The sequence below is a fragment of the Mobula birostris genome, chromosome 27 (genome assembly GCF_030028105.1).
Source record: "Mobula birostris isolate sMobBir1 chromosome 27, sMobBir1.hap1, whole genome shotgun sequence".
Taxonomy (NCBI): domain Eukaryota; kingdom Metazoa; phylum Chordata; class Chondrichthyes; order Myliobatiformes; family Myliobatidae; genus Mobula; species Mobula birostris.
The window spans coordinates 33,176,225-33,190,386 of NC_092396.1; the positions used below are offsets into that span (position 1 = coordinate 33,176,225).

Sequence of the window (14,162 nt, forward strand, 5' to 3'; positions counted from 1 at the left end):
GAGCCCTGTATATGCAGCAGAAGGAGCACAGCACCTCATAACAGGAAACCAGCTGTTCCTATCCATCAGTGGGTAGATCTGTGGTTCCCACATTGGTCTCATCAACCAATGACAACTCACAGAACCAGAGTGAAAGAAGTCATTCCTGATCCCAAAGAACTGCCTAGGAAGAAGTAAAGGGAAGCTACGATGTAAGAGAGGGCAAGCACCATCGCTTTACAATACTGAACAATAGAACTGTTGGAAATCACAGATGACCTTATTCTGCAAGGAGCCAGGTGGCCCCCCAGATACACTGAAAGAGCAGCAGAAAGAGAATGCGACTAAACCAGGAGTGTGACCTCATTAATCCAAATATAATTCATCTTCCACTAGTCACACTGCGGCCACTGTGGTAATACTCCACAGTGTAATTCCAACAAGCAAAACCATTAAATCAATGCACCAGGCAGACACAAAAGTGATATACTAGGGTGATAAGGTGTAATACAATGTGAGATAATTCCATTTATAAATTTATATTAGGGTGGAAATTGTGATGACTTTTATTTTTACATTATAATCAGGAGAACAGTGATAGTAAGAATCAAAAGAAAGATGAGAATGATGTGATTCTTGATGATTGGGGAATTAGCACTAAGATTAGTGATACTGCATTTAAAATATAAACCCTAGGTTATATAGTGGCTTCATTCCTGAGAAGTGTCTGTAAATCATTTTTTTCTGTAAGTCAGGACATTTATTTATTATCTTTCTCCTATTTAGTTACACTGGTATAGAATTACATGCCTCATATTCATATTTTACAAATGTCAATAGAAGAGATGTGTCTTGTCAGTTTCCAAAGAGAATCTCTTCAGTGGCCTCCCACTGTGAACTGGCAGCTATGTTCTGAAAAACAATGCATCAGTTTAATTATTGTGAAGAGGTCACATGTAGAATTATTTTTAAAGACCTTTGAACTAAATAGCTGCTATCCCTATTCCATGACTCCTGGAGATGTTTGCATATCTATAACCAAATTTCTTGTTTTGAAAAATGGTTTAAAAAGTTGAGTTTTGACAAGTCAAGTCAGTAACCCAGGGAGCACCTATAGTTCCTTGAATACAGTCCGGCATTAAAGAGGGAGCTTCAGTTACAGTTCCGAGGAAGGGTCCCTGAAATTTTTGCAGTCCCTCTTCTTTCTCCTCGTCAGCCTTTTCTCTACAATATCCTCATCTTCTCACTACTTCCTGCTTAAATAGCATTTTTATCAGAGACTCCATTGCTCCTGCTCAGATAAAGAACAAATGTGTGGATAATATTCTTGATTGGTTTACAGGAAGAAGATCGTTACAGACAAATGCTCAACCGCAGTGACAGTGAAAATATTGCCAACAACTATTTCAAGTCAAAGCGTGCCATTCAAATCTTGAACACAGATCCTGCGCGAAGTCTCTGTTAAGTATCATTACAGTTCGTAATTAAAACAGTTAAACCACTTGTACCAGATGAAACATTATTCCAAACATTCAGAAATGTTAACTATCAAGTCAAAAGTTAGCTGTGGAAGTCTGATAAAATATTATAAATTAGATAGCTCATCGCTTTAACAGAAGAATTTTTTTCTGATTAATGATTACAAATTCAAATTTTGTTTTACTATTCCCCATGATTGCATTGATGAAGGTGGCTTTTAAAACGAGAGAATTTTGGCCCAAATGTTATTGAAAATGTGAAGTAGCTTACTTCACTTACTGTAACTTGCAAAACATTAGTTTGACATTTAGATTATTTTTTTTGCTGTAGACACTTTCTAAATTCCCTTTATTTTCCTGAACTGTATACCAACTTACTTTCTTCTTGTGAGAAAGTAGACTTCTGTATGGTAGCACATTGTTAGATCTAGTTGGCCACAATAACAGAAGGATTGACCACTGCATGATAATCCTAGTTTACTTTTTAAAGAAGTGTTACGTCTGTTGTGATTATTAATGATCCACATGGAGAGTGGAATTGTGAATGTGCCAAGCCTTTATTCAGCACAAATACTCAAGGAGAGATGAGATGTGAGAATAGTCATTGTTGTAGAATAGTACAGCATGGAAACACTCCATTCTGCCCAATTCATCCACTCCAACCAGTGGGTATCCTCCTGGATTTATTCCATAAATCAGGTGCTCAGTCTATAGCTTTTGGTGCCATCTAGATACTTAGTACCAACATGACTGACCCAACATGACTACCCCTGAGCCAATAGGCTGGTCCTGGACTTATTTCCTGGCATAATTTACATTTCACTATTTAACTATTTATGGTTTTATTACTATTTATTATTTTTGGAGCAACTGTAATGAAAATCCAGTTCCCCCGGGATCAATAAAGTATGACTATGACTATAAATAACCAGTTGGGAACCTTGCTTGATCTTTGTCACAAAGAAGGCCAAACATCTTCAAGATTCAAGTTTGTTTAATGCCACTTCCAGTGTAAAGAAGAACAAAAAAATAATTGTTACTCTGGATCTGAGGCAGCATATATATAGAAAAAAATACACCAAGATAAATAACACAATAATAAAAGGACACAATAAGTATATATATATATATATATATATATACACAAGATAGTTTAGCTCCATAGATTGATTATATCTAATTCAATGATGCTAGATACAGGAGTGTCTGTACATAAGGTGACTGACAGGAAATGATAAAGTGCTGGTGGGGTGGGTTAGTAGGTGGAGGTGTTATCATGGGAGGTTCACATTAAGAATGGGTGGACATCTTCCACACTTCACTCATCCAGGCTGCTGTCCCCACATGCTTCAGATTAGCTGCTAGCATACCTATACCCACTGACACCAATCATCATGATCTCTGATCTTAACATGATCTTAAGATCTTTGATTGTATTTCCATGTAGTCTAGTTAATATAGCTCTTAATGTCTACAAGTTTGTCCTATGCTTTTGCAAATATTTCATGCTCGTGCAGATTTCCAAAACATATCCCTTAGCTGTTATATCTGTTGTTAGCCGATGGTCTTCTTTCTTTAAAGATGATGCTGTTTGTTTATGCAGCTGAACTAATTTCAAGGCTATTGAAAACAGTTTGAAATCTACCTCGCATTTGTATTAACTCATGATTTATAGCTGCATCTCCCAAGCAATTTGCAGTACCATACTGATTGAATTGATATAGAATAATTAGAATAGAGTGGTTCTACAAACGGTACTAATAACAATTATATTAAACTCTTACTTTGTAGATCGGAAAAGTGACTTAAGGTTTGTCATGATTGAGCTTGCGGTCAAATGGTATTATGACTGAGCCCCAGCATCAGGAAGGGAACACTGTAATGAGTAAACGTTAGTATCAGTGGGGAAATTACTGTAGACGATGCTTGTGATCTCTGACAATCATGTTGGTCATGGAACCAGACAACTCTGGGTTCTGGTCTTGTTTTGTAAGCAGACTGGCTTCAGAAAACTGTAATATTGAGGGATCACCAAGGCAGTAGTCAGGAGTTGCAAATACATAGGGAATTATTTGGATAGAATGAGGTCCGGTAGCCTTCTTAGAGGGTTGGCAGAGGAGTCAAGCTATCTTGAATATTTTCTTATTTTTTAAATATTTTCACAATGATTTTTTTTCCTCATATTTTCTTGTGACACTGATCAAGCACAGTAAATGTATGGCAGACATATATTTAGATCTCAATGCATTCCCATTGACTATCCCTCCAACTTTTTTTTACCTATCCTTACTCATATGTCAATTAATCTACCAGCACATCCTTGGGATGTTGGTGGAAAATGGAGAACCTGGAGAAAACCCATGGGGCACAGGGAGAATTTGCATATTCTACACAGACAGCATGTGAGGTCAGGATCAGATCCAGGTCACTTTTCTAAGCAAGAAAATATTTTGAATAGTGGTAAAAGAGTGTAACAGAATTCAGCTGAATTACAGAATCATAGAATAGTTACAATGTGGTAAGGGGCTATTCAGCTCATAGAGCTCAATCCAGCTCATCCATCTCCCCCACCCTATCCCCACAACCTTGCAATTTCTTTCCTTTCAGATAATTATCCAGCCCCCTTTTGAATACTACAATTCAATCTGCTTCCATTACCACCCCTCGCAGTGGATCAAAGACCCTCATAATTCACCACAGAAAAAAACTTTTCCTCATGCCAACTGCCTTTATTGTTTGTTCCATTTCTTGGCTCCCTTCTCCTATGGGAATAGTTTCTGAGTTGTCTATATCCATCATGATTTTAAATATCCCTATCAAATCTCCTGAAAGCCCTTTCTGTGCTAAGGAGCACAGCTTCCCCAGGCTATCCAAGTATGAAAGTCAATCATCCATATAATCATTTTGATAAATCCCTTACACACTTTCTTCAAAGCCTTCATGTATTTTCTAAACCATGGCCCCCAGAATTGGACTACACCACTGCAGTTGTAGTCAGATCTATTTTTTTAATAAAGGGCTGTCTCTTGTACTCTGTATCTCTGCTTATAAAGCGCAGGATCCAAGATACATTTTTTAACCACTTCCTTATCCTTACTTCTACTTTCAATAAACTGTCCACGTATATCTCCCTTTGACCCCTTTTATATAATGTCCACTCATTTATATTGCATTTTTCATTGGGCCTACCAAAATGAAACATTTCCCAGCATTAAATTCCATCTGGATGTTATATGACCTACTCGCTGGAATGCATGTCAGACCACCAGTGTTTGATATGGCTACACGCATGGTAAAGTTTGAACCTCTCTGGCATGGTTATTGGACTTATTAAGTATGCCTGCAGGAAAATTTTTCTCAAGGTTGTATATGATGATATATAAGTACTTTGGTAAGAAATTTACTTTGAATTTGGTACCTGGACTGTTACTCTTTGTCCTACAACATTCCTCCCTCACATTCTTGTCTCAGGCAAGGTTGGTGTATCACAGATTTGCAATGATTGATTAACTCCTTACAAATGGAACCACTTTGAGTCATTAATTTGGGGTTGATTGCTGTCAGCTATGGCATTTATTGTGCTTTGCTTGACCTGACACTTCCAATTGATTTTTGTGTCTTCTGATGTCTATTGTATCTGGTGTTTTACAGAAAGTTCATTAGCATTGAGACTTGTGTACATGTAGTGAGAAATAATTGACTGTTGTACTGAGGTGCTTGCTGTTTTGCTCATATGGAGTTTAGAATTGACCCATGTGCTGCTGTCTTGATCAAAGTGTCTGGGCAACTGAGAAAAACTGTAAAGAGATAGATTTTGTTCTTGATCATTGCAAAGCCTATTGTTTCTCTGACATAGTAATATTCCCCTTGCCATTCAGCCATCCTGCTACCCTGAAAGTTCTCAGCAGCACTCAACTGTTGAATAGTGAGAGCAACCATGGGTGTAAAGGTGATTTCACTTGGTGATCAGCATTACCTAGAAGTGAGTGCATTTAAAGTGGCCAGTTCAGCAATCAGCAAGCCCCATGAACATAGCCCCCTTCCAAATGTAAACAAATAAATGTCCTGAAAAATCATGGTCAGGTGATCTATCTGACTAAAGCTGAGATTCCGGGAACAAATAAAGAGCAACTTTTATGATTGCTTGAGTCACAAGGTATGCTTCCTGCTTTACTGCACTACATCTTTGTTTCATGGCTGGCCTGGGAAGATGAACCTCAGTGCTGTATATTGCATGGGTACTTTGATAATGAATGTACTTTTGAATCTTTGAATTCTGTTTCCCAACTTCTCCTGCCAATACCATTTAAAATTGAGTGGTTCTCTGTGTACACAGTTAAAGATCCATGGAACGCTGCAGCACAAAAATAGGACCTTTGGCCTATCCAGTTTGCGCCAAACCATTATTCTGTTTAGTCCCATTAACCCACACCTAGACCATAGCCCTCTGTATCCCTCTTGTCTAAATGTCTCTTAAATATTGAAATCAAACACATATCTGCTACTTTCACTGGCAACATATTCCACACTCTCACCACCCTCTGAGTGAAGAAGTTCCCTTTCAGGTTTCCCTTAAATATTTCATCTTAAACCCTTAACCTATAACCTAGTCTCACCCCATCTCAGTGAAAGAAAGCTTGCTGGCATTTCCCCTAACTATATCCCTCATAATTTTGTATACCTCTATCAAATGTCCCTTCATTCTCCAACACTCCTAGAATAAAGTCCTTTTCCTATAAATGAGGTCCTCACGTCCCAGCAACATACTTGTAAATTTTCTCATCTTATTGATATCATTCCTGTAAGCCTACACAGTGTCCTGTTTAGTCTGCTGTTGTAAATGGACAGTCAATTTTTAAATAAATTGAACAGGTTTGAGGTGAATGAAAAAGTTGCTTCCTAAAAAGATGGTCTTCAATTTTTACCAGCACTTAATGCTTGATAATTAGACCTGGCTGAATTGGGCTCAGATTACAGTTTATAAACCAATTGATTTGAAATTGAATATACGCACAGTGAATGTTGATATTGTCATTGGCCTAGAAACTTAAATTTCAAATCCCGCTGTGGCAGCTGCAAGCCAGAATACAGTTAATTAAACAAATCTGGAAATAAGTATTTATTATAATAACAATGGTACTACTGGGATCATAATCATCATAAATGTAACTGCATACTCATGTTATTTTAGTTTAATCTGAGTATAAAGCAAAGTAGTTCATCTGTACCTACTTTTTGAAATGGCTAATCAGGCTTTTTAATTGCAGACATCCCACCCTGCAAAAACTAATTTCAGGGAGGTATCACCACCATTTCAGGGAGGAAGCACCCCTGCTCCTCCCCCTGCAACCACATATCCCCCCCCCCCCGGGTCAACCTCCAAGGGTGCATGTATACAGGACATTTGATTATGAAAGAACACAACAATTTATTTGATTGCATATTGAAACTATTTACACACACTCACATATATATATTCCTTGTTGAGTATTTTGTTGGCAGTCTCGATGCTAATAGCTAAATGCTGATGCAAATAGCTCTTCTATTTCTTTTGCAAACTTTCCTTGCACTGTGATGTGGCTTGCTTGGCAGATTTGAGCATTTTGCTGGGAGTCTCAACCTTACAGCAGTCTGTGTCAATGAATTTGTTAATTTTGCAAGACATCAGATTCGTAAGTGTTTTGTGAGACAGCTGACTTCTAAATTCTGTCTTAATGTGACACACCAAGCTGAATGCCCTTTCTACATCACAAATAGAATTTGGCAGCACCAAAAGCAGCTTCATCAACTGGTAGAGCTCTTTGAATCTCAACTGCCCTGTGCTCACAGATTTTACATTGAACAGCTTCCCCCAGAACTCAACTGGCAAACTTGTGTACTTTGGCACCAGTCCTTCAAGGTTAATTGAGACATAATCCAGGACTTCCAAGTGGAGCTGTTCTCTTGCATTTGCCTTGATCACATTTGGAAATCTCTCTGCCAAAGTCAAAATCTGTTCTGGATTCACCTCATCTTAGCTCTCTGTACTGACCACTGACAGATTTTTCAAGATTTGGTCTCTCATTGGGAATTTTTCCAAGATTTTTTTTAAATATAATTTTTATTGAATTTTCAAAATGAATACATGAAAAGATAGTGTCTACCCTCCCCCCTCCCCCCCCCCATATAGTCCTACCTAAAAAAGAAGCAGCAAAAAAAGAAGAACCGCCTGGGTGTTGGAAGGTTTCCACATGCTCCATGGAGTTCAAAATAAATTTGGTATACTTATTCATTACTTTCCCCAAGGGACCAAGATCTTTATCGGAGCACTTAAATATGCCATCCTATTTTTTGTAAATAAGGGCGCCAAATATTCAGAAATGTTACATATTTATCTCTTAAATTATAAGTAATTTTTGAAAGCACCTGACATACAATGCTCGGGCATCTTTGAAGAACTGCTTTGTCTTGTAATTGGGGATCTCTTGTGCTTCCTCGCTTAGCAACTGCCTCCTTGCCAGGTACCCAGTAAAAAGCTCCTCATCTGGGTGGTGAATTTCAGGGTTACTCACATCTACCTCCTGAATGTTCTGCTCTCTCAATACCTTTGGCTCAATAAATCTGCTCGCTATGTCATGCAGGAGCTCTTCCACACTCTGATCCAACTTGAAGAGGAGAGGTGCCTTGTTTTGAAAAATCAAACTGAATTTATCAAAATATTGTGTGACATTATGGAGAAAGCATGTGTATATTTTCATTTGGGGGTCTTTCAGCCTCTTCTGAATATGAGTTGACTTCTGATTTTCACTCTTTGACTCAAAATATGAAATAAAGGCTGGCCATTGGTGGAGCAGATGGTCCAAACCTTTTCCTAAAGAAAGCCAGCGTGTAGGACAATGCTTTTGTACTCTCTGCTGGGCAACATTGCAGAACTCTTGAAACTGTTTTAGGTCTTCTCTTCGTTTGGAACTTTTCTCAAAGTAGTGGTAGATGTCAATGAGCCGTTCTTCAGGTGACATTGAGACCTCCTTAGCAGCAGTTTTGGCACAAATGTTGACCAGGTGACTTGGACAGCCAACGCTGTAAATATGATGGGCCTGTGCTTTCACTCTTGATAAGACAGAGTTGTTTTTGCCAATCGTCACATTGCAGTTGTCACTGCTAAATCCTACACAACTAGACCATTCAAGGCCTTTGTCATGCATGGATGATGCAATACAGTTGAATATGTTTTCAGCTTTGGCATCATTGCACACTGGCATGCCTACAAATCCAACTGTTACCTAATCCTGTGTTTCATTCTAATATCTGGCTAAAATGGCACATTCCTTGTCACACATGATATCGTTGCTTTCATCAACCAAAATACTGTATGGCCTTTTTTCTGTCCGGATGAACTTGTGCAGATCCTCTGAACATTCAGGTTCCAGTGCCATGTTCACAATAGCTGCTGTCTTGGTTGATGAGCAGCCATAGTTTTTTGCTATATCTGTACTTATATTACATTATCAATAGACAATAGGTGCAGGAGTAGGCCATTCGGCCCTTCGAGCCAGTACCGCCATTCACTGTGATCATGGCTGATCATCCACATCAGTACCTGTTCCTGCCTTCTCCCCATATCCCTTCACTCTGCTATCTCTGTCATGGAGTCGTTTTTTTCATTCTATTACAACTTTAAGCACGTCTACAGGGAGTTTGGCCTCATCACGTAGGACATCAATAGAGTGGTTCCTTAGCTGCTAGCCAGCTAGTTTAAATAATGTTAGCTATGCTAATGAATGAATGACACCTGTTAACCTCACCTCAACATGTCTTTTACAGTTATTTGGGCAATAGAAAAGTCACTGTTGCAAACAGTGCAGTGAGCAACACTGTCATTATTTTTGACCCCTATTAGGCAGGGGTACACTTTAGTGTAGTCTGGGGTGAAATGCGTTTTGTATATTTTTTTGAAACACTCTGCCATGGCATTGCAGGATACGAGACTGAACTGATGGAGAGACAGAGGTCGACTGTAAAGCCCGCCCACAGAGAAAACTGATAGGTCTACTTAGCACAAAGAGAGACCAATCGGGATGCTCGCTCTCAATCCCACTCTCGATCCCGCTCCTGCTCCTGCTCTTGCTGTCCCTCTCAAAAAAATCAATTTCCAGGATATTGTATATAATTTGCGGGTGTCAGGGAGCTGCCATCAATATGCAGGAGACTCCCGGAATTTCCGAGAGAGGTGGGATGTCTGCAATTGTACAACGATAATGACAATAAATTACATAGAAGACTAGAAGACTGAAAGTTGTCTTTTTACAATTGTTCAAGCACAATTAAAACTTACTCAGCTCAGATGATCATCAAATGTCCTCACTTATAAGACCATAAAATACAGGAGCAGACTTAGGCCATTTGGCCATCGAGTCTGCTCCGCTATTTCATCATGGCCGATCCATTTTCCCTCTCAGCCCCAAGATCCTGCCTTCTCTCTGTATCCCTTCATGCCCTGATCAATCAAGAAAAAAATCAACCTCTGCCTTAAATATACATAAAGACTTCCAGAACTGCCTGTGGCAACAAATTCCACAGATTCACCACTTTCTGGCTAAAGAAATTGCTCCTCATCTCCGTTCTAAAACACTCCTCTAATCTGAGGCTATGTCCTCTGGTCCTAGACTACACCATAGGAAAAATCCTCTCTACATCCATTCTATCAAGGCCTTTCACCATTCGATAGGCTTCAATTAGGTCACCCCTCATTCTAATGAAATCTAGTGAATACTGGCCTAGAGCCATCAAACACTTTTCATATGACAAGTTGTTCAATCCTGGAATTGCTTTTGTGAACCTCCTTTGAACCCTCTGAACATGTGCAAAAATTGGGTGTACAATTCCACACGAGATAAAAAAAAATCAGACAGTGATATAGTTACATATCTTTAATGTTAGAATTATATCAAATACATAAATTCTCCCAGAAGTTAAAAGAAAAAGTGCATCAGTTCTAAATGCAAAATTGATTGGTTTAGACCTGGGGTAATGTCTTTTTTCATCAGCAGACTTGGGATTATATTAAAATCCCCAAAGGAAGTGTCAGTGACCAACTCGCTTTTGTTTTGTGATTTCTCTGGCAGATTTATAAGTTTGAACGTTAAGCAATTTCAAATTACCTGCTGACACATAAAATGAGCAATGTGGCTACTGGATTTAATCTCCAAATCATTTTGTCAATTTTTTTAAAAGAAAACTTTTCAGTGTAAGATTATATTTATATTAATTGAGTCAATCATGTGGAACTTAGCTAAGAATACTACACCTGTAATTAAAATGGCCAAACTCTCCTAATGTACAGTATATTTTCCCTCTTGTAAACAACTTGTGTGGCTAAGATTATTTAAATCAGTATCACTGTGTTGCATCAAACAATTTTTCATATTATTTTATTCTCTCCTGTAACAGTGCACAATCAGACATCTATGCATAATGTGTCTCTTAACAATGGGTCATCTTCCCACACTATCTCCAATCTAAATACAGTGTCTCCAACCCAGCCATCTGATATGCCGACACCAAGGCCTTTCCGTTTGGAATCACTGGAACTTCATACGTCCTCTGCCAAAACCAAACGCAAGAAAAACAAAAGTAATTTTTTCATGGACACTGCCTGATGCACAACAGTTACAATAAATATCGCTTTTAAGGTATTTGTTAGGTTCTTCTCCATTATGCTTTTACTACTGCAAACAGCAACCTGGCATAAGCCTGTTCATAGACCTCTCCCAATGCTGCTGTAATACCAACCGCTCAGATGTTTGAGAAAATTAATGCTACTGTACCAAAGGCTTATTTTTGTCAGATGGCGTCTTAACCTCCCTACAAATGCTTTCCTGTATGAGATGTTGTCTGTGGGTTACTGATTGAGACTTGTGTCCTATTGTGGTCTAATATAGCATTTCTTTTCAAAGCAACACACCTCAATATTGTATATTGCTATCCTTATTGTAGATGTATTTAAATACATCTAAAGTTAAAATTCTAAGTGTAATCTTCCATGTAGCTCATGTCATCAAAACTATATTTTATCAATCTCAATGTCACCAAATCATTACTACATCTTGTTAAAATAATTGCTTCTATTTCATTCTGCTCTTTAATTACTTCAAACCATTTATTACTATTCATAACATATTTAAGAAATCTAAACTTGCTTCCAAATCAGACACATTTTAAACTTCAATTTCCCTCTCAGTGATTGATAACTGAATTATTGCATGTTAATCTCCTCCCTACTTTTCTGAAAACAGTAGCTGTCTTTTTTCGGTTCTGGCAAGTCAATTGTCCACAATTCTGATCAACAGTTAATGCTTTATAGGTTTCCAGGCTTTCTCTTTAGTTTGTTTTTACATACAGAAATCATTACCTTCATCCTCACCTCTAATAACAAAATGAATGCTCATACTTCACCCACTAACAAACCAGCTTTCAAAATGCTTAGGTTCACCTTTATGTTAAATGGATATTCTTCTGAAATCTGTCATTTGTTTTAAGTGTTATCGAACAGTTCAATATTATTGCCAAATTTAGAAAGGTTTTCAAGACAAGTAACATTGTTGCATGAAACACCATGAATAGATTTTCATGTGATAAAACAATGATTTATTTCTTAAATGTGCAAATTAGCCTCAGGCACTCAGACCTCGGATAAGGACTGAAAAAAATAATAAGCAAGAAGTATTTTTACTTTAACCTCAATAGACACAAATTTATTTCATTCTCTTTATTAGGAATACTATAACCCATACTTATCCATCCTTTCTTCACCAGACTCTGGCTTCAGTCCTCACAGTTTTGAAATTGATATGCATCTAACATCTTAGAGGGAATCCTTAGTTTACTTCCAACTTCATTATCCAATCCTCTTAATGTGTATGTCTCGTTTTTGTCAACCTTATGTCAGGTAAAGCTGTGAACCCTCTCTAAATCTGCTGTATCATTGTAAACAATTCTACTTTTCACATATTTGTCACACTGAGGTGCTTCCACAAATTATGTTGTTTTAACTTAAATTAAAAACTGGAGATTGAAGCTGACCTATAGTTTAAAAAAAGAACATAGCCTTGAGCACAGTCATGAAGTGTACAGCAAGTGAAAGGCTTGTAACTATAAAAATTTACTGTCTATGCTTCCTGCTAACTACGATGATTCTTTAGGGAATAGGAGCAGGAAGTCTGATATATATTTGTTGCCTTTAGTAATGTTACACAAATACTGCTGCCAGCATAAAGCCTTTGCCAATATCACTCATTGCTGAAATTATTGTTGCTGTGTTTTTGTATTTGCTGTTACAAGTAAACAGAGACAAGCACTTTCCATTCAAAAATAATAATTGGTCATTCTCTGGGTACCTCTTTGATACCAATGACTGTTTCTTGGTTTAACTAATAACTTTGCAGATAAATATTTTGCATAATGTAACATTGAACTCTCAAGCTTACAGGCTCTTAAGTTTAATCATCAGCATGAGCTAATGATGATCAGCTGAGTTGAATTGGGCTGATAAGATTAATTTTAGTGGCTGTGGGCTGGGCTAAATTAGAATCGAGTGATACTTTGTGTTTGTTAAATGGAACTTCGTGTTAGACTTGTCAGGATTTTCTGCAGTATAACAACCTTATGAGCTGCTCAGGTAAGCTGTTACCATGAGTCTTCACAGTGGGCCAGAGATGATGGTCATATTGAAGAACTTGCCTTTACTCTGCACTGACATCTTAACCCTTCCCTCTGCACATTGTGTTTAATTGTGTAGAATTTGATTCAACACCTACAGACATGCAAAGATTACTGAAGTTTCTTTGGTGATCCGATAGGAAATCTCACTGCCCAAAATTTATAATGAGCTATTAAGAGAAGGAAGATGAATTAGCTAACCTCCAATGAATCAGAGTCATTAGGCTGCTGTAGTTGGTCACAGCTCTGTAAGTGAGGGACTGAGCAGATTAAGTGGGCATACATCCTGTGATTCTTACTGCAAGTAGCATGCAGTTGATTCATGGGAACTGAATCAAATTTCTCTCTGTAGTTGATGCTTGTCCTGATAATTGCCAGATACCTTTGGAACTATCTTCTGAAAATAAGTAAAGTCAATAAGATTTGCTGAAAGGAATGAGGCTAGGAATTGGAACATGAAAAGTAATTGTGTACATTCAGGGTGCTGCAAGATATATTATTATTAATTTCACTAAAAGTTGAATAGAGCTAGACATGTAGACAAATTCTATCATAGCCTGCCATTGAAGACTATAGCATAGCTGGCTTCATTTTACAATATTAGAATTTTAACTGACTAACAATGCTTAAAATGGGAATTTTTTTTTAAATGATGGAAGATGAATAATAAATTTCAATGAAATGAAATTTGAATGAAAATGAGGTTAGGAGGAAATGGACATAATTGTTCTCAAATTTGTACAAAGAAGACTTTTAACTATGTATTAATGACAGAACTAATATATGTATTGAGTATGTTAATTAAATTACATTAATTGTCTTGTTTTTAATATCTGTGCTGTTCTGTAAATATCCACAATAAAGTTTAAAGAGAAATGAGGTGTTCTAGTCTTCTTGAGAAAAAGAATATAACAGGTTTAAAGTGGAATGAAGAAGCTTCTTATATCCATCCAGCCTCCCCTTCATCTGTGTGTGATGCAGTATCTGGTGTAAGATAGAGTTACACAG

The 14,162-nt window shown here is 37.6% G+C and overlaps 1 protein-coding gene across 3 annotated transcripts in view; it reads left to right on the plus strand.

The window, feature by feature from the left end:
• kif17 (kinesin family member 17) overlaps nt 1–11,536 on the plus strand; it is a 65,308-nt gene extending 53,772 nt beyond the window's left edge. For all 3 annotated transcript variants that reach the window (XM_072245113.1, XM_072245114.1, XM_072245115.1), the window contains 2 exons: nt 1,322–1,439; nt 10,887–11,536. In XM_072245113.1, coding sequence (XP_072101214.1) covers nt 1,322–1,439; nt 10,887–11,095 — 327 coding nt within the window. In that variant the 3' untranslated portion in view covers nt 11,096–11,536. The remainder of the gene's footprint in view (nt 1–1,321; nt 1,440–10,886) is intronic.
• Nucleotides 11,537–14,162: the final 2,626 nt, after the last annotated feature.